We start from the raw sequence: 19585 nt of genomic DNA, 5'->3' as shown, positions 1-19585 counted from the left end.
CGCAGCCTGTGCGCGATCTCCTGCAGTAGCTGACCCCAGGACCTGACGCCAATCGGCGTTAGTTGGTCCTGGGGCTGCCGCTGCAGCCACGCCTGTTGGCATGGGGCGGTCAGCAGGTCGTTAAAAGGCTGCCAACCACACATGATACAATAAAATTATCGACTTAGAGTCCGACGGTCTCTGTCAGACAACTTCGACTTTTGGCCACAACTGTGGTTTGCTGAGGACGTTTTTCCTTCTCTTTCAAAGGCAGTCATTACTTTTAAGAGACAGTACCTCTTGAAATGCCAAGCATTTCGGCAGTTTCTGTTACAGTAGCGCCTGCCATACCAGCACCAACAGTTTGGCCTCTTTGAAAGTCTGAGAGATCTGCCATTTTTAGAAATTATAACCAACTTTGGTTTAAATATCTGCAAAAAGACAATTATTTATTTAGACATATCAAATAAAAATAATAAGCAAAAAAAAACAAAAAACAAACAACATGTCAAGTTTTGATTGCTTAAAACCTGTTCAAAGATTATGATGCCAAACTGTTAGGTTTTTCCATTATTTTGTCCAACCCCTGTACATATTTGAATGTTAGTTTTTTTAAGTGGTGGAAATTTCTGATCAATTATTTGCAAGATTGTATAGTGTATGGTAGATTGATCATTTCATAATGTAGAAACGCCAGCACTTTTTTCAGAGTTTTCAGTCTTTTCTTTTTTATAACTGGGAAAAAATACTGAACACGGGTGTGGCACATTAGTCAGATTTTTCAAAATGTTACAATCAATTCAGAAAAATGGATTTAAAAAAAATCTTGAATTAGAAAGTAATGTAAAAAATTGTATGGTGTGTGGCCACCTTTAGCGTGTCCCCTTGGGGGAAAAAAATGCATCTGTTTTTTTATTCAAGTCACAAAACTGCCTGAACAAATCAGAACCATTACAAGACAATTCAGAAAGGACAGCACAGAGTCATGTAACAAGAGGCTGCAGTGGCATCCTTAACACAGAACTGCTTAGATTTCTAGCAATCCGTAAATATATGGCTCAAAGAGGTAAATTGCAACAGTCCTATAGCAAAAACACACAGTCCTCATGATCTCCTGGATTCAAGTGATGTCACATTATAAGCAAACCTGGGAGATCCACAGAGAAAATTTCCGATACTTGCCCTGTTAGAGGGCTCCTCTTCCTCCTCAGACCCCCAATCCAGTGCTGAACCCTCAGGAAGGCTGCCATGTCTGAACGAGCATAAACACACTGCACAGGCACAGGACGCCGTGTGCAGTAGCACAGAGACACTCTGGCATGACGGAAATTTCCAGCTGTGTGGCGTGGCCACGCTCCAGTCTGAAAGAGCATGGCTGCACACTCGGCTCAACAAAGCCCTTTCTACGAGTTTCCGAGGGTCTCACTGCTGGGCTGTGGAGGCGAAGGAAATGGAGGAAGCCTCTACCAAGGTAAGTATCCATTTGGGGAACTTTTCCCCTTCAGGGAAATGATCAGCAATTGCCCCATAATTACATCCAAGAGACACCCCAGTAATCATCGGTGGCTACTACCCAGCTGGAGCTGATTGGGAACATCTGGAGATGACTGGGAACCACAGATGGTCCATGAGATGAAAATGTAATGAAAATCATATACAGTTTGCAAGTAGGCCAGTCCAAAACTGCAGGAAATAGACTAGATTGGTCTAGTTCATGCGCATGCGAGCTGGTATTCTTACCATTTCATTCACCATCTCTAGGAGAACATAAATGATCCACCACATCGAGGCATGCAGAAAAGTTGGGTGGGACCTCAGTACTCTAATCTCTGAAGGCCTTTATGATGGCTTCAGTTAGTGATGCTGTATGTGCGTCTCATAATCTCCCCCTCTTTGCCAACTTCCACACTTCCTGCTCAGAACAGCTACCATCTATAGTATTCCACTCGTGGGGTCTAATCTTTCCGAGCAGAAGCTGGGAGACCAGGAGTTGGTGAAAACCTTTAGGACCCCTATTGTGAAAAATGTTAACATTTCAAATGCATATATATAAAATGTACCTTTGTTCTAGAGTAAAATGTACTATACTGTACCGTTTTCCCCATGTTATTTTTCTACAATCTATTGTAAGTGACAACATGATAGTTTGGGTTTTGGACTAGACCATCTCTTCATGGGGAATTTTTTTTTTTTTTTTTTTTACACAAAAAGCACTTACTAAATGGCAGTTGCTAAGTCCAGCTGCCAAAATAGTGTGCAAGCAGAGAGACCGTTTGAAATAGTTGCACAAATCCTTTCCAGGGAAATACTGAGAATTCCCCATAAGGGAGATGGACTATGCCAAAACCTGCCAGATGGTTAATGCCTACTGTAAGCAACAGGTAGCATAGGAGAAAAGTAATTAATAGTGCATTCTATGCTAGGAGAAGTGTATATCTTATATATGTGTATTTTAAATTTTAAACATTTTCACAATAGTGGTCCAGAACAATACAAGTTCCCACTGTATCCACAAATGTTTGCCACCTCCAGTAAGGCCTCATTCACAGTGTGACGTTAAAGTCGCACGTTAGAAAATGTTTTAACGCAGACTAACGCACAGCAATATTAAGTCTGTGCAACATACACAGTGCACACGTTGCGTTGTGTGTAACGTGTAGCAATATTTAGAAAGTGCTGCATGCTGTGCGTTTAGCAATAAATCTGCGGTGTGTTGTGTCTTGCGCATGCTCAGTAATTTTTTTTAATTTTATGCAACGCATGTGCCGTTTTCATTTCATCACTGTGCGACGAAAACGGCGCACCAAACGCAGGGCTATAGAATGTACTATAACGTCCAAGTCTTTCAATGCGTTGCATTAGGGGCAAATTATGCAACCTTAACGTTGCATCAAATGCACCATCCCACTGTGAAAGAGGCCTAAACCTCCATTAGGCCCCACTTTATGAAGCAGTGGCTTTGGCTCTGCAGATTGGCAGCATGACATGACCTGAGCAGTGCAGTGGTGAATTGGACAACCAGAAAGATGTACGAAGGCGGACCAATATTGGTCAGGTGAGGGATGCAAACTATTAATACCATATAGTCAATTTCCAATAAATCCAGAAAAGATTTGCAGCATAACTGGCGATCTCTAACTTTGAAAGCTCTTAGGGCTTGATTCACAAACTGGTGCTAACTGTTAGCACGGCTTTTCGCGCGTTGTAGCGCATTTTTGCGAGAAGACGCTTTCCGCGTGCAAAAATTCACATTTGCGTCTTAACGTGTTTTTTTTGCGCATTAACGGACGCGTTCGCGCAAGAATGCAAATTTATCACACAAACGCGGCCATTAACGCGCAAAAAATTGTTAACGCGTGAACGCGAAATTTTGCACGTGGAAACCGTTATCACGTGCAATTTCAGGTGAAGCACTTTTCACAGCATGCTAAAGTTAGCACCGTTTTGTGAATCAAGCCCCTAGACTTCTTATGATGGCGTACTTTACAAACTGTTAATCTTAAGGCATTTAGAGTGAGGAAATATTACACACACCCCAATGCAATGAGTGCTTTAAAAACTTTTAAAGAAAAGTTCAGATGGTTTCCAGTATGTAAATGAAACAGTTCCCTGTTTGAGTACAGCGGAGAGTTTTTGCCCATATAAGGAAGTAAACCTCCTGGGCTGCACTTCAGAAGTCACATGTCCCACACTGACCCAGGAAACCAGAAAAGAAGCCACTCCCGTGAAGAGTTCTTTTCATGCTGCTGTACCAGCTGCACAGTGTATCTCACAAAGCTTTTCATATGCATATCATGATTTAGAGTAAAAAATATGAGACTTAGAGTAACTGTCAGGCATAACATCACAAAACAATTTTTATCTGGTAAATAAATAAGGATGCTAACCAGGCAATCCAAAAGTTAAAAATCACTATTACTTTTCTTGTTGATAAATGATCATTCCCCAGTTTACCTGACTCTTATTTGGTACACTAACGCACAAAGGAAGTTGGAGGGCATGCTAGGTTGTCTTTTTTTGCTTCTTTACTTTTCCCTTCAGACTTAACTAATGAAGCCTGATTGGCTGAAATCTCTTTCCCTCCTGTTTTCCCCTCCCACATGTCTGTTCCTCTTTGATTGGCCAATATTAATCATGCTGAGACAATGCACTTTCTATTGCAGAGCTGGGTGGGAGTGCCTGAAGACTGGGAGGAGGGTGGGCACAATCAGGCAGAGGAGAGTAAGGGAGGAAAGGACATCAGGATTGGCTTCAAGATAGACACAGTTAAATGGAGAATCCTAAAAATATATATTTTCTCCCTCTCAGTTGCTACAACTCAGAAGGGGAATGTATGTGTGTGGGCAGATTGCAGTTGAGGCTAGCTATGGAAGAGGATGAAGGAATGTATGATGCACTGATGATATCTGGTGCCTAAGTTACAGACACTTCCTAGGGAAATGGAGGATTGTTGAGTGGTTGTTATTTTGGTTTAGTTTTTTTTTTCTTTCTAATATTGACAACATTCACATCTGCCTAGAGCAGTGTTCCCCAATCCTGTCCAAGGCCCACCAACAGTGGTAGTTCATGAGCTCTGCTGAGATACTAATTACCTCACCGGTGCACTTTGTGGTTTCCTGCAAAACATTCACTGTTGGTGGGCCTTAAGAACAGGGCTGGGGAACTCTGGCCTAGAGTATAACCTTTAAAGAGGAGCTGTTAGGTATAGGGTCTAAGAGAAAAAAAACGCATATATCAGTAGCTAAATATTGGCTGTACTTACATTACATATGCATTTCACTGTCCACGTTTGGATTTCACACAATTTTTATATAATATTTGCAGAGAATGATGCTTCTGACAGCTCATGGCAGGTTCCATGTTTGTCTGTCTTGTATGAAGCCAATTGTGATGTCATATCCTCCCTTTCCTTGCTTCCTGATGATTCGACTCACAAAAAAGATCAGGATCAAAGATCCTAATGGTTCATGATCCGGACAACATTACTGTGCAGTGAATATTAATTAACCATGTGGCTAGGAACAATAGCGACTCAGTATACTCTAACCGAACATGTGCTGTGAGTTAGGCTGCTGTTACAAGCTGCTGTAACATGAGCCTGTAACTTCCCACTGTGAAAGCAGCCTTAGGACGGCATAGGGAAATGAAGGGGAGGACCAAGGGAGTGCACTGGGGAGAAAGAAGCAGCCCCAGAATGCTTTGCAGTATCTGTTATGCGTCCTGCCGGCCTCCTTAGGAGCTTGGGAATACAGAGCCTTGCTGTCCAGCAAACATCAAAGTAAGAGATTTTTAACTTCAGTATTGCCTTTTTGGCTTCCTTCTAAACTGTTTAACACAGGAGAATAGAGGTTTAAATTAGCTTTTGCAGCCTGACAGTTACTCTTTAAGTATAACAGAGTTGCCTACAGGCACCCCTAGTGGTCTTGGCAGCAAATCCTGCCAGGTTTACTTTGCAAGTTTAATATATGGCTCCTCTCATTCAAATGGCAGTTGGACTTCAAATCTACGTTGACAGGATCACTACGTAAGGTCACTGTCTCTATACAAAACACCCATAAATTGTTAGACCTTTATTTGGCCCAAAAAGTTCTTAAAGATGAGTGTGATACCATCCCAGAGAATAACAGACCACAAGAAAATAGTGTCTGCATCAGGCTTGGAACCCTCTTGAGACTGTACTGCATCATAGTCACACGTGTTTCTATTTTGATTTTTCAATGGACCACAGATTAGGTCAGTGGTGGACACACAGTCAGGTGGCTTTAATAGTCAAATATAGCCCTCCTGGCCAAAATTAGAGGCCGGTAAATGCTAAATTCACATTGATTTATGCAAAGAGCTATTCAAGGTTCCAGACATACAAAAAGGGTTTAAGCACTTATTGGAAATTTTAACAAGAATACATTGTTTGCATTACAGTTCTTTAGTCACCCCAATACGGACAATAGACAACCACTTATAAAAGTCTACAGTGTTTTCCCCAGGCTCTTTTTAGCTGGGTGCTTCATCCTCTCGTTTTGGTGAGCACCCGGCTGTCATCGGCTCACCTCTTCCTATGCTATAAAGCATAGTTGCTTACAGAAGCAGCGGGCCTTGCATTCTTTCATCTTGCCCCAACCGGATACTTTTTCATGCTTAGCCCTCGGCTACTACTTCATGCCACCCAGCTGGGAAAAAAATTCTGGGGAGAAACACTGGTCTTGTTTTGGCCTTAAATGGCCAAGGCCTTACGCATATAATTGTACAAAAGCAGGCTAGGGAACGCTCCTATTGTACTGCCCTGCTTAAGACCGGCAAAAAGCTAACAGAAGAAGCTCTCTTGTTTCTGACATCTTTTCAAATTAGGTGTCCTTCACTTATACCCTGTGTGGAACAGCGACCACCTAAACAGGAGAAAGTTCCTGGAACCACATGGGCACTAAGCTTCTTCTGTCTAAGTTAAGGTCGAGCTCAATTATGGCGAACGAGTAAGAGGAGGAATCAGCAGCTAAAATTCACATTTTTACAGAGGAATCCTAGCAGAGGCAAGTGACAACACACAAAATAAAAAGATATAAATTCAAAAAAAAAAATCTTTCATAGAAAGGATTTCAGGTTTAAAGCAAGGGCTTTTAGATCAAAAGACCATTTTGTTTTGATGCTGTTGGTTTTCTTTTTAGTATAGGTAGAGCTAGACCAAACTATGGCTCTAAACAAGTGGGTTGGTTTATAAAAATTGTAAAAAATATAGTTTTGCTCCACTCTGTGCTCTGCTTATTTTTTTTAAAGAATATATATATAATTGTTAACACATATAATGTTATGGGTAGAAATATATTTGAAAAGACCACTATTTTAGTTAGATGATTGTAGAGACAACTCAAAACACAAAGAAAAAAAGTTAGACATAAAAAGGTTTAAAAAATGCAAAAATATATTACACGATCAGGAGAAAAGTATGATGATAGAGTTGAAATGAAGTTGATACATAGATAACAATTGGTAAAGGGAACTATAGTAAAAAAAAAGGTCTATTTTGACAAGCATGTTGCAATTCCACATACGTTTTTCCATATGAGGCTTTCCGCTTTTTTCCCACAAATGTTAACATGAAAATCCGTATGTGGCAATCACTTGTTGTATGGGAAATGGATGCATACTTCAGAGTGCAATTCATATTATTTCTGTGTTGCACCACAATTTGCATACATATTATTTCTGTGTTGCACCACAATTTGCATTCAATGGAAATTACCCCATTGACATGCATTGGTTTCATTTTCAAAGGCGTAGAATCGCATTGTGAATTCGTATTTAAAAAAAAAACAAAAAAACAAAACACTATAACAATTATGCCATCTGAACAGTGATGGAAATTACACATACAGCAAAAAGAAAATCATAGTTAAACAACTAACCAAACAAACCAATGTCAACAGTTTCCCAGCACTGAAACGGATTACAGTTAACCCTATGGGCCCTTTTCCACCTGCAGTCGCTAGCGTTCACGCTGAACGCTAGCGATTGCTGAATCGCAAAACCGGCGATTCCCAGACGTTTTGCGGCCGCGATTTTGCTATGCTATGCACTGCATAGCAAAATCGCGGCAAATATCGCTCCGCCGCGCGTTCGGGTAAAAAAACGAATCGCGGTAGTGGAAATGACCTACCGCGATTCCTATGTTAAAAAGCAAACCGTAGCGATTGTAAAATCGCTAGCGGTTTGCGACTTTGCGATTCAGCCAGCGCAAACGCGCTGGTGGAAAAGGGCCCTTAGGTGAAAATATGCAGATAAGATAAACAACTGTATTTATCCCCCTACCCCTATATTTTCCCCCATATCCCATGGTTTTACTTTATATTTAAACATTTACAAAGTAGATTGAATGTTTCATTGTCAATGGCAGTCTATTAAGTGTTCCAGAGCTAAAATACATGAGTTATTGACCTTTTTCTATCTCACCCCCACCCTCAGAAGTTGTATTCTGCCAGGAAAACTTTTTATAACTGTAATTTGCTTATCAGTGAGGCTTACTATGTTCCCCACAAGGTGCAGACAAGACAGAAGCTGTCACTTGCATGCCCGAAAAATTAATTATTTCAGGCAGCAAAATAAAAAAATAAAAAAACACCCTGGTTTTTAAAGTTTTTCACTGCACATACACATGTTTATCTCATCACCATGGAATTTTTAATGAATTATAAAAAAAATGGAAAAAACGTGATATCCGCTGTTCGACTTCTCTAGTAGACAAATCTTGTAACAGCAATCACACTTGAAAAGCAATATAGCAAGGGGGAAAAAAGTCTTCAATGTGCAGAGCATCAAGATTTAAGGTTTACTTATTTAAAAAGTGATTAAAGTGAGTTGGACTCTAAATACCCCCTTGTTTAGATGCCAAGGTTTCTGTAATACGCTCTTAGAATGCAAAGGTCTAAGCATGATCCACGTCTACTTTTCACGCCCAAGTGAGGTGAGGAAACAGAACAGATATGAAATGCCTTATGTAACCATATGATGCAGGAACCAGAGATATTAACCCTAACCAATCTGATCAGACTGATGGGATCAATCAGAAAATCAGATCCATTTCATTAATCTGATCGGATTGGTTAGGAGGTTTTTGTCTATTAGTGGATCAGCAAATTGTATCATTAGAGGCCACCTTTACAGTAACCAACCAACAGCTCAGACTCTCAGGGCAGAAATTAATATGATTGGTGGATGTGCGTAACAGTCCCTTCATAGAGACACACACACACACACACACACACACACACACACACACACACACACACACACACACACACACACACACACACACACACACACACACACACACACACACACATTGCATATAGTGCAGGGATAGGAGACAGGCAGGGCAATTCTCCGAGCTGGTTTCAGGTTCCAACAATGCCTTGCTTCACATTATAAAAAAAAAATAAAAAAATGGTACTCCATTTTTGGAAGAAGTGGGGACAGGTTCCACTTTGTCAGACCTGTACAGGGAACATCTAACCCATCGTACATAACTCCTCCAATCCTGACAGGACAGACGGTGAGGCCAGTGTAGGAGTTCTCCATATACTTCTGTGGATGGTGGATGTACATTAGTAATGTCTGATGTCTTGCCTAGATGTTCTACAGGCATGTACAGATACATTTGCAGGTAAGGAACACATTTGCCCCTCCACCATACCTTCTAACCAAATATCCAGACAGAAGGACAGACTATCTGGAGGATAACCTCATCTGCACCCCACGCAAATCATGGACAAATCAGCTTTGGGATTTTCTGTTTTAAGACTTATGCGATTTAATGTATTTTCTTAAAGAAGTGAAAGGAAATCGATCAGAAAATCAATCAGAAAAATCGATCGGACAGCAAATCTGCTAAAAAAAAAAAAAACTTGTGTATTCCCACCAGCATTAGAGTAAAAATGGGTCTTAAAAACAATTTCTGCAATGATATTGAAAGAAAGTATCCTCTAGCTTCTGCCATTGTTGGTTGGCTCAGCTGGTCAATGGATATAAAATTAAACAGATTTTATGGCTAGTTAAATTCATGAAAAACATGGCTCCTCTTCCTCCATGACTGCAGCAAAACATGGAAAAATAAAAAAAAGTCACTACAAAGGGGTTAAGGACCACACTGCATGCCTTCATCCCTGGAACCTATTGCAACCCTACAAGCTGCTACAGAAGCAATTTATGACTTTTAGGAGACCAGTTCTGTCAAGAGAGCTTGGAAGGCAATTACCACAGGCCAACTCACTTATTTAAAAAAACATTTTAGCTGGATACAATACAATCCCTGTAGACCTCCAGTTTGCAAACAAGCCTCAGTTTTCTGCAAGGCCCATGAGCAAATAGACAAATAACCAATGAAAAATCGTATAAAACTTTTAGACAGTTCTAGACCTTTTCTAGGTGTTCAGCCGTAACCGCTTCACTTTGGCAAGTTCTCTGAAAAACCCCACTTAGATAAACACAAAGCCAGATAACAAGCATCAGGAGGACGAAAGCAATATGGCAGCGCCAACTGTCTGCGCCTTGGCGAGCCAACCCGACCTCCGACTATGGCTCTGCCTTAGGTTGGGTTATCCCCTCACGATACATGAGGATTTACAGAGAGCAAGAAAGGATTCAAACAAACAAAAACACATTCTAGAAAGTACAAAAAAAGTAAAACAGAGTTCCAAGAAATTCAGTGATTTTTTTTTTTGTAAAAGAGGAAAAACAAAGTATACTGAAGTAAAGAAAAGACGAAAGTTCTTCATAGCAACAGCTGCCATGTCTGTGCAAGCCCTCCTCACACAGTGGAAATCATGGTCCCATTTCCGCTGTGAAACAAGAGAAAGAGGTAGAGAGCTATTGTTGGGGTATATGTTATACCGAATGATGGCACAGAATCACCAGACGGATGATTAACATAAGCTGCAGTATCTCTTACTTACAGACACGGGCAACTGTTTGGGGAAAGACCTTTGGCAAACTGTCCGCATCCTGTCCATAGAGACCATCATGGCAGCTCAGAGAAGACACCATGCTAAAGACTAGTCAATAGGACTAGGTGGTGCCCAACATCAAATAATAATGGAAAAATGGAGGTAGGACCAACACTTATGATCGATCCAAAGAAGTCATCTGTATGACAGAAGCATTACTGCTCTACCCTACTGGCCAACAGGCCCTAGTTATTACTGCCCTGGGGAAGAGAGCAAGGCTCACCAATCACATTTTCTAGCATGCACATAACTGGCCTTCATTTGGAGATAAGCCCGTTATTGAGTGCCACCTCGTCCTGTTGTCGTATTAGTCACCTCTTTTGGCAGATATCTTACAGTACTTAACCGCAGTATTATAAATGGCTTTTCAGGACCTAAGAGGGACCCACTAACTAGAGTGGGAAATGGTACTCCCCACTTGTGTTGATGATGGTTGCCTTTGGCCAAAGGTTTTAAGTACCCCCAATTCCATATCTCCTATTCTCTCATTGTCATCAATTGCTAACACTATCTTGGGCTCTGTGCTCCCATTGTTTTTCATGCCTGGAAGGTTACTGGTAATCTCACAATACCAAAAGACTACAGAAGACAAATTAGGTACAGTGTTGGGCAGACAGCTCTCCCAGAGCCTCTCTTGATGTCTCCTGCCAAAGATCCTGCACACTTGGCCTGGAGTAAACCAAATTCCAATTTTACTCATGATTTTCTATGAACATGTTTAAATGCTGCATGTATAGTTTTAGAATTACACTTATAGATAATTACATACTATACTTTATTTTCAGCCTTCTCCCCTTAAGAAGGAGCCCATACCCCTGAAACAATGTGTATACTAGAGTTTGACTATTCTCCCCAGAAAAAGAGGGCCTTAAGGTTGGAACTCTGCACAAATATGTAATACTTTTTATTCAAAATTTATTTGAAAAGAAAAATTACACAACTAACAAAGTGCTACAAGTGGATGTGACCATGAAGTGGAGCACATTTATATCAGCAAGCAATTATTTACCTTAAAGAGAAGCTAGTCCAGTCACATGACCAGGGGGGAGGGAGGGGGACTAAAAATCATGGAGCACCCCATTAGAAATTTGATGACCCCACTCAATGTTCAAATCGCTTCCTCCAGGAGGCCCATCTACCATTAAACAAATAAGTGTAGCTCATGTATCAAAAGGAGGAGGGTAAGAAGGGTCATGACTCCCTGGCAGCACTTTAATTTCCAAGAAACTGCAGTTCTCCTTTGTACAGATACTGTGCAAATTTGGACAGAGGCGCCAGGCAGGTTAAAATGATCTAAAAACAACTAAAAAGGAGGAGTACAGGTGGACTTACCTCCTGAAATGATGGACAATCGAGATTGTTCAAATCGCAAATAATTTATTTTGGCACTCCGCAACGCGTTTCGCAGGTATAACCCGCTTCATCAGGCAAGGAGTGCAAGCCCAAAAAGGTCCACTAGTGGCAATGCGCCTCTATTGGACCTTTTTGAGCTTGCACTCCTTGCCTGATGAAGCGGGTTATACCTGCGAAACGCGTTGTGGAGTGCCAAAATAAATTATTTGCGATTTGAACAATCTCGATTGTCCATCATTTCAGGAGGTAAGTCCACCTGTACTCCTCCTTTTTAGTTGTTTTTAGATCATTTTAACCTGCCTGGCGCCTATGTCCAAATTTGCACAGTATATAGTCCACCTTGGGTGGAGGGGACTGTCCCCTTCTTTCTATCTACAGAGAGCGACTTCTTAAACTTGAGTGGGGTCAGGTTCTAATACTCCCCACCTGCATTTCAAGTGGTTGCCTATGTGGTAACCCGTGTTTGTGAGTATATCCACATCTGTTAATTATTTCGCCAACAATTGTTAGACTTACTGCACTATATTGGGCTCTCGGTTTTTCTTTTTGTTTCAAGTGCATTTGTACAGATACTGGACTTCTTCACAACTCTGATCTCAGGCTTTCTTCTTCTGCAACTACACTCTACCCTTAACAGTTTAGCATCCCAAACAAGAGCACCTTCTGGCCAATGAGGCTATAGCATTGGACTGCTAAACAGCCAGGTGTGGGGCTAAACACAAGAAAAGATAGGACTTTTTTCAAAGCTAAAATCCGAGTCAAGCCATTTTTTGTTTCTTTGTATTGAACAGAGTGGGTAGGTTAAGAACCTCTGCTGGTTTGTTCATCCTGTGTGTCACTATTGGCTGGAATTTTCCTCATTTCCTATTATATCATAGGCTCAAATTTGAGTCCATGGTATCACAGTCAAGGAAGACCATTCAAGACTGAAGGAAAATCTGACATGGGTTCTTCCAAAAGCAATGATAGTATGACTGTCGTTTTCCAGCCTATCAAAAACTAAAAACAAACATTTGGGTGGAATGAGGCTTTAAGAAGTTAGTAGAGGAGATTGGGGGCCTCATGATCAACATGATAATCATTGGCTATGACAAAGTTGTCTTCTTTGGTACGGTTATCATGTTCTACAAAGCGACAAGTTTACAAGCTTGGAGAAGTTCTCAGAGTTTGGTTGCCAATAGGAATTTCAGAAAATAAGAGCTGAGAATCAGCAGATGAACAGAGCCAAGAACAACTCAGGATGCCCCTTTGTCAGACTCTGCCCCATTGAAATAAGGGATACTGCAGATGACGTTACGGGTAAATGAAGCCCAGATCACTTACAATGAGAAAGTAGTCACAGGTATTATGAATGAGATATCGGTATAGGACGTCTGCCACATCACATGACGGTGCAAATACGCATGCAAACAAACACAATATTGAAATCAGTGCTATAAAGAATCTAAAGACACTGGGCATCACGTTACCTGTTTGCGGGACGGGCCGCTCCGTAGTCATCTAAACCCTAATGAGAAAAAAACAAACCAAATACACCGTTAAAAACATACACAAAAATACAGCTTTTAAAGACAAAAGACAATGCTAAGCTAATGGATGTCTAATAAGAGGAGGAGGCCAGGGGAATTATTCTAAAGGGTCGGTCCACCCAAACGTGGTGGAGGCAACTTTTGATGGGCAACAGAGGGTTCAAGCATCCAATGTCCGGTTAAAAAAAGTTTCCAGGACTCAAGAAAAGAGACTCCAATCCATTTGCAATAGGGTTCCCTGCCTCACCTCCACAGGAGCAGGAAGGTGGGTGGGGGATCACCAGCAAACATGGCTTAATACTACAGTGAGCGGCAACTAACAATGGAGGGGGTTTGGGCCGTTTTCTAACAGGCTTTATTTTTGCCACAACTGGGGAATAATTGATCACTTGCTGGATCGGGCTTTTTCCATGCTTGGCTTAAGAGTTCATGTCAATTCAGGACTAGACTAGTTTAGGGGACCCAGCAGGAAACCTCAGAGAAAAGAACTGTTGTGATTGGCTGAATAGTGTGGGTGTGGTTTACTACAGCCATTCTGAAAGCTAGCATTTTGAGAGGGTGATGTCCGCCCAATCACATTAGCAGAATTTACCTATGAGGTTTCCGTTAACTGAGCCCCCGTTAACTAGACTAACTGTGTCAATTCAATACATAATGTACAGTAATGTATATTAATCATAAAAAATAAAAAAAAATAAACTATTAAGCAAAATAAAATCATTACATTAAATTTAAACAATGCAAGGGACATTTCTGAAGAGGGAAGTGGAGTCCTAATCATACAGGAGGGAGAGGTGTGATATTTCCCCAGCCAGGTCTGAGAGAAATTAGAGAATGGCACGAGGACACATCCACAAACCACTTCTGGGTGGACAAACCCTTTAGCAACTAAGTTTTGCACCATTCCATTGCAATATGCGCTTCCAGGTCTACATAAATGAAAGCTGAGGCCAGCAGGGGGTAATGAAGATGAAATGAAATTAGTTCAGTAGATTAGTCTTGTATGCTGAGCTGTGCAAGGCAGGAATGTGAAAGCCTATTGGGTCGCTTTCAGCCAGGATAAAAAGGGTTTGACAAGGACATCCATAGAACAAAAGCTTTTTCACTATAAAAGACTTCCACCAGAAATTACACCTGAAGCTGCACAGCCCCTCATGGGAGGGCCACCAGAAATCACACCTGAAACTGCACAGCCCCTCATGGGAGGGACACCTGAAATTACACCTGAAGCTGCACAGCCCCTCATGGGAGGGCCACCAGAAATCACACCTGAAACTGCACAGCCCCTCATGGGAGGGACACCTGAAATTACACCTGAAGCTGCACAGCCCCTCATGGGAGGGACACCTGAAATCACACCTGAAGCTGCACAGCCCCTCATGGGAGGGACACCTGAAATTACACCTGAAGCTGCACAGCCCCTCATGGGAGGGACACCTGAAATCACACCTGAAGCTGCACAGCCCCTCATGGGAGGGACACCTGAAGCTGCTTGTGGGAGGGCCAAAGTGCTTAACACGCCCTCTTGACAATCTTAAAGAGACTCTGTAACAATTTTTTCAGCCTTAGTTCTTCTATCCTATAAGTTCCTATGCCTGTTCTAATCTGCTCTGGCTTACTGCAGTCTTTCCTAACTGCACTGTCTCTGTAATAAATCAATGTATCTTTCCTCTGTCCTGTTTGTCGGGCTAAAGCTTGATTGTGTGGAATGTGCAGGGCTGCTTGTGATTGGTAGAAGCGATACACACCCTCTGCAGGCCCCCTGCATACTCTGAATGACTCATACACTATGCTTAGCTGAGCCTATTAGAAGCTGGTTAGTTTGTTTGTAAACACTGCCTAAAACTGTTAATTACCGTATTTCTCGGACTATAAGACGCACCTGGGTTTGGAGGTCAAATTCCAGGGGGAAAAAATATACTAACCCTGGTGCGTCTGATACAGGGGCGTCTTGTGGAGCAGGAGTTGCAGGGCTGGTTCTCAACTTTTTGCTGCCTGAGACAAAAAGGAAGCCAGGCATAGGTCTCCACAGTATGGGTAGTCAGGCATAGGTGCCCCTCCAGTATAGGTAGCAAGGCATAGGTTCCCTTCCAGTGTAGGTAGCCAGGCATAGTTGCCTGCAGTGTAGGTAGCCAGGCATAGTTGCCTGCAGTGTAGGTAGCCAGGCATAGGTTCCCTTCCAGTGTAGGTAGCCTGTCATAGTTGCCTGCAGTGTAGGTAGCCAGGCATAGTTGCCTGCAGTGTAGGTAGCCAGGCATAGTTGCCTGCAGTGTAGGTAGCCAGGCATAGTTGCCTGCAGTGTAGGTAGCCAGGCATAGTTGCCTGCAGTATAGGTAGCCAGGCATAGGTTCCCTTCCGGTGTAGGTAGCCAGGCATAGTTGCCTGCAGTGTAGGTAGCCAGGCATAGTTGCCTGCAGTGTAGGTAGCCAGGCATAGTTGCCTGCAGTGTAGGTAGCCAGGCATAGTTGCCTGCAGTGTAGGTAGCCAGGCATAGTTGCCTGCAGTGTAGGTAGCCAGGCATAGTTGCCTGCAGTGTAGGTAGCCAGGCATAGTTGCCTGCAGTGTAGGTAGCCAGGCATAGTTGCCTGCAGTGTAGGTAGCCAGGCATAGGTTCCCTTCCAGTGTAGGTAGCCATTCATAGTTGCCTGCAGTGTAGGTAGCCAGGCATAGTGTAGGTAGTCAGGCAGGTGTACTCACAAGCTTTCACGTGCGACTTCAGGTTACGTCTGCATCACAGGTTGCTGCTGAGGGCAATCCCGTTAATCCACGTGCAGCTCCAGGTTATGCACGCATTGCTGTCCTCTGACTGCTGCTGGTAACGATCCGGTTAATCCACGTGCGGCTCCAGGTTATTTCTGTATCGCTGTCCTCTGGTTGCGGCTGGTGGCGATCCGGTTAACCCACGTACAGGCTCGCATCAGGCAATACAGGCAGTGTCCGATGTGCAGTAGCCGCCTTCTCTCCTGGGAGCCCGAAGAGCTGTTTAATTTGCGAGGAGCGTGGCTGGCAATAGAGGGGGTGTCCGCTATTGTAACAGTGTGTGGCTGTTGCACACCGCTCGCGTACCGGAAGTAGTCCCGGTACGCGAGCGGCGTGTAACAGCCACACGCTGTTACAATAGCGGACACCCCCTCTATTGCCAGCCACGCTCCTCGCAAATTAAACAGCTCTTCGGGCTCCCAGGAGAGAAGGCGGCTACTGCACATCGGACACTGCCTGTATTGCCTGATGTGAGCCTGCACGTGGGTTAACCGGATCGCCACCAGCCGCAACCAGAGGACAGCGATACAGAAATAACCTGGAGCCGCACGTGGATTAACCGGATCGTTACCAGCAGCAGCCAGAGGACAGCAATGCGTGCATAACCTGGAGCTGCACGTGGATTAACGGGATTGCCCTCAGCAGCAGCCAAACACAGTGATGCAGACGTAACCTGAAGTCGCACGTGGAAGCTGGATGCGCAACAAACATGGGGCCGATAGTGAAAGCCTGGACTCGAGGCTGGAGGCGGGGAGATGATCTCTGGGACAGAGTTGAGGTATGCTGGCTGGTGTCAAGCATTAGCAGCGGCCGCTGTGGTTATTTGTGATGGGTGTGGGGGAGGGGCAAAAGTTAGCATTCGGACCATAAGACGCACTCACTTTTTCTCCCCAGTTTTGGGGGAGAAAAAGTGCGTCTTATGGTCCGAAAAATATGGTACAAGCCAGGATTGCAGCAGAGAGTGGCAGAAACAGCACAGAGGGGCACAGGAGAAAATAATGAATAGAATGGTATGCTTTTTATTGTAAGAATATTAGAGTACAGATTCTCTTTAAAGTGGAACTCACAGCCAAAAGAAGGGAACAAATTTCTAAACGATGCTAAATTCACAGCTTACTTGTAAATATTTTCTGTTTGGGGCAGTCCTTGCTGTACTTTAGGTTACACATGAGATGAACTGAACATGGCTTTCTAAATGAGAAATAATTCCCCCATGTGTTTCCAGGGCTGTCTCATGAAAGTAGTCCCACTGCTTAATAATTACATGATTAAGGGCCCTTATACACTGAAAATAACAATCCGTATCGGAAATGTGCTGCAAGTGATTTTCTCTATTTACACCAGCTGTGCTTCTAGACGCGATTTTCAACAGGAGTTGAAAATGCCAGTCACACGAAAAAATGCAGTGCATTTGTGGTTGGCTGAACATCGATAATCAAATTAAAATGCAGGCTTCAATCAGTGTGTGCAGATGTGGAAAACAAGCAACAGTTGTTCCTGCTCTAAGCAGCTCATATTTCCTGGAGGAAGGGAATGCTCCAGTGCAGTTTAGCATACGGAAAACTAGCACAGCACAGTGTACTGATTTCACATTAGAAAACAGATGCAATTTGGACTCACAGAGATTTCTGGAAATCTCAGCCTCTGGTACTCCCCTGGCACGAATTTATTTACATAGAGGAAGTAGTGTAGGGTCAGATGCTACGGCTATATGCTGTGTTAAAGGGGAACTGAAGAGAGAAGTATATGGAGGCTGCCATGTTTATTTCCTTTTAAGCAATACCAGTTGCCAGGCAGCCCTGCTGATCCTCTGCCTCTAATACTATTAGCCATAGCCCCTGAACAAGCATGCAGCAGATCAGGTGTTTCAGACTTTAAAGTCAAATCTGACAAGACTAGCTGCATGCTTGTTTCTGGTGTTATTCAGATACTACTGCAGAGAAATAGACCAGCAGGGCTGCCAGGCAATTGATTAAAAAGAAATAAATATGGCAGCCTCCGTATACCGCTTACTTCAGTTCCCCTTTAAGATGAGAGAGAGTGAAGGTAAGATATTCCTACTGGGCAGAGCTACATACATGTGGAATTATGTCTGCACGGATAGTCTAGAGATCTATATTATTTTTTCTGGGGGAAGGGGGCAGGTGTTTGAATTGTAGAGGTGGGGCCAAGACTGACCACACCTTCCAGTGGGTACTAATTGATTTCAGTGGTCATTATTTTAGCCATTCAGCTTGGCACATCAGCTAATTCCCATGAAGTGTTCCTGATGAAACAGCCAAAGTTTTATAGAGATCTCTCAAGCCCTGATCAGCAGACAAGAGCTTTTTCTAGAGTGCTCCTTTAAGCACAGCTTCACACTTATATTTAAAAAAGAAAATTAAATAACGGAAAAAATAGAGGATGAAAATAGAATTTCTCTGCAGCCTCGGTGCACTTGACATGTACGCCTGCCTGAGCACAAGCGGATATAAATATCCAGCGGAATATTTTAAAACATCCCTTTTCAGCTATGTGTCGGGGGTTTAACTCCTTCGGCTCAGGAGGAAATCTCTGGGTGAAGGGATGGGGCGGTAGAGGCAAAGAGAACTTACATCTTAGCACAATGCATTTTCAAATAAACTCACTGAGCACTTTACTGGCTGCATCCACGTACAGGTAGTCGCTGGTTAGCGAATGAGATTGTAGGTTCGTTATTTACCTTAATCCATTTGTAAGGCAGGACACTGTTCCACCTCTTTCCCCTGTACCTCCTCAATGCCCCCCCCCCCCCTCAAGTGTCCCCTTCATTCCCCTCTTCCTCCTGTGTCCCTCATGCCCATGCCTCCAGTGTCCCCTCTGCCTCCAGTGTCCCCTCTGCCTTCCGTGTCCCCATGCCTCCAGTGTCACCTCTGTTCCCCTGTGCCCCCAGTGTCCCCCACTGTGCCACATCTGTGCCCCCCCCCCCCATGCCCTCAGTATACTATATTGAAATGTCATTTTACATGTTTACAAAAATGTTTTTAAGAAAATTGGGGGGGGGGGGGGGGGGGATTGAACTTGTTCCCACAGAATCAAATTTCACATTTTCAGGTTGTTCGTGAGTCGGAAACTCCCTGTACCTAATTATTCACTATCTAAAACAGCCAATCATGTTGCAGTAGTGCAAGGCGAAAACTCATGAAGATGCAGGTTGGGTGTTTCACTTAAGGAGGAACTCCAGTGAAAATAATGTAATAAAAAAGTGCTTCATTTTTACAATAATTATGTATAATTGATTTAGTCAGTGTTTGCCCATTGTAAAAACTTTTAAATCCCTGATTTACATTCTGACATTACATGGTGACATTCTTACTGTTGGCAGGTGATGTAGCTGCTGCATGCTTTTTGGCAGTATTTCCTACAATACAGCAAGGTTCACAGACAGGAAACTGCCAGGAGTACCACGGTCCTGAGAGTTTCTTGTGAGAGGGGCTTTACCACAATATCAGTCAT

General features: G+C 43.0%; 1 protein-coding gene across 3 annotated transcripts in view; it reads right to left on the bottom strand.

Annotated features, from left to right (window-relative positions):
- Positions 1 to 19585, bottom strand: part of BAIAP2 (BAR/IMD domain containing adaptor protein 2) — a 307153-nt gene that overhangs the window by 25521 nt on the left and 262047 nt on the right. For all 3 annotated transcript variants that reach the window (XM_068263779.1, XM_068263777.1, XM_068263778.1), the window contains exon 13: positions 13292 to 13329. In XM_068263779.1, the coding sequence (XP_068119880.1) occupies positions 13292 to 13329 (38 nt within the window). The remainder of the gene's footprint in view (positions 1 to 13291; positions 13330 to 19585) is intronic.

This window comes from Hyperolius riggenbachi, chromosome 12, assembly GCF_040937935.1.
Source record: "Hyperolius riggenbachi isolate aHypRig1 chromosome 12, aHypRig1.pri, whole genome shotgun sequence".
NCBI lineage: Eukaryota > Metazoa > Chordata > Amphibia > Anura > Hyperoliidae > Hyperolius > Hyperolius riggenbachi.
Note: the sequence above shows the minus strand (reverse complement) of the source record. Positions and strands in the feature narration are given on the sequence as shown.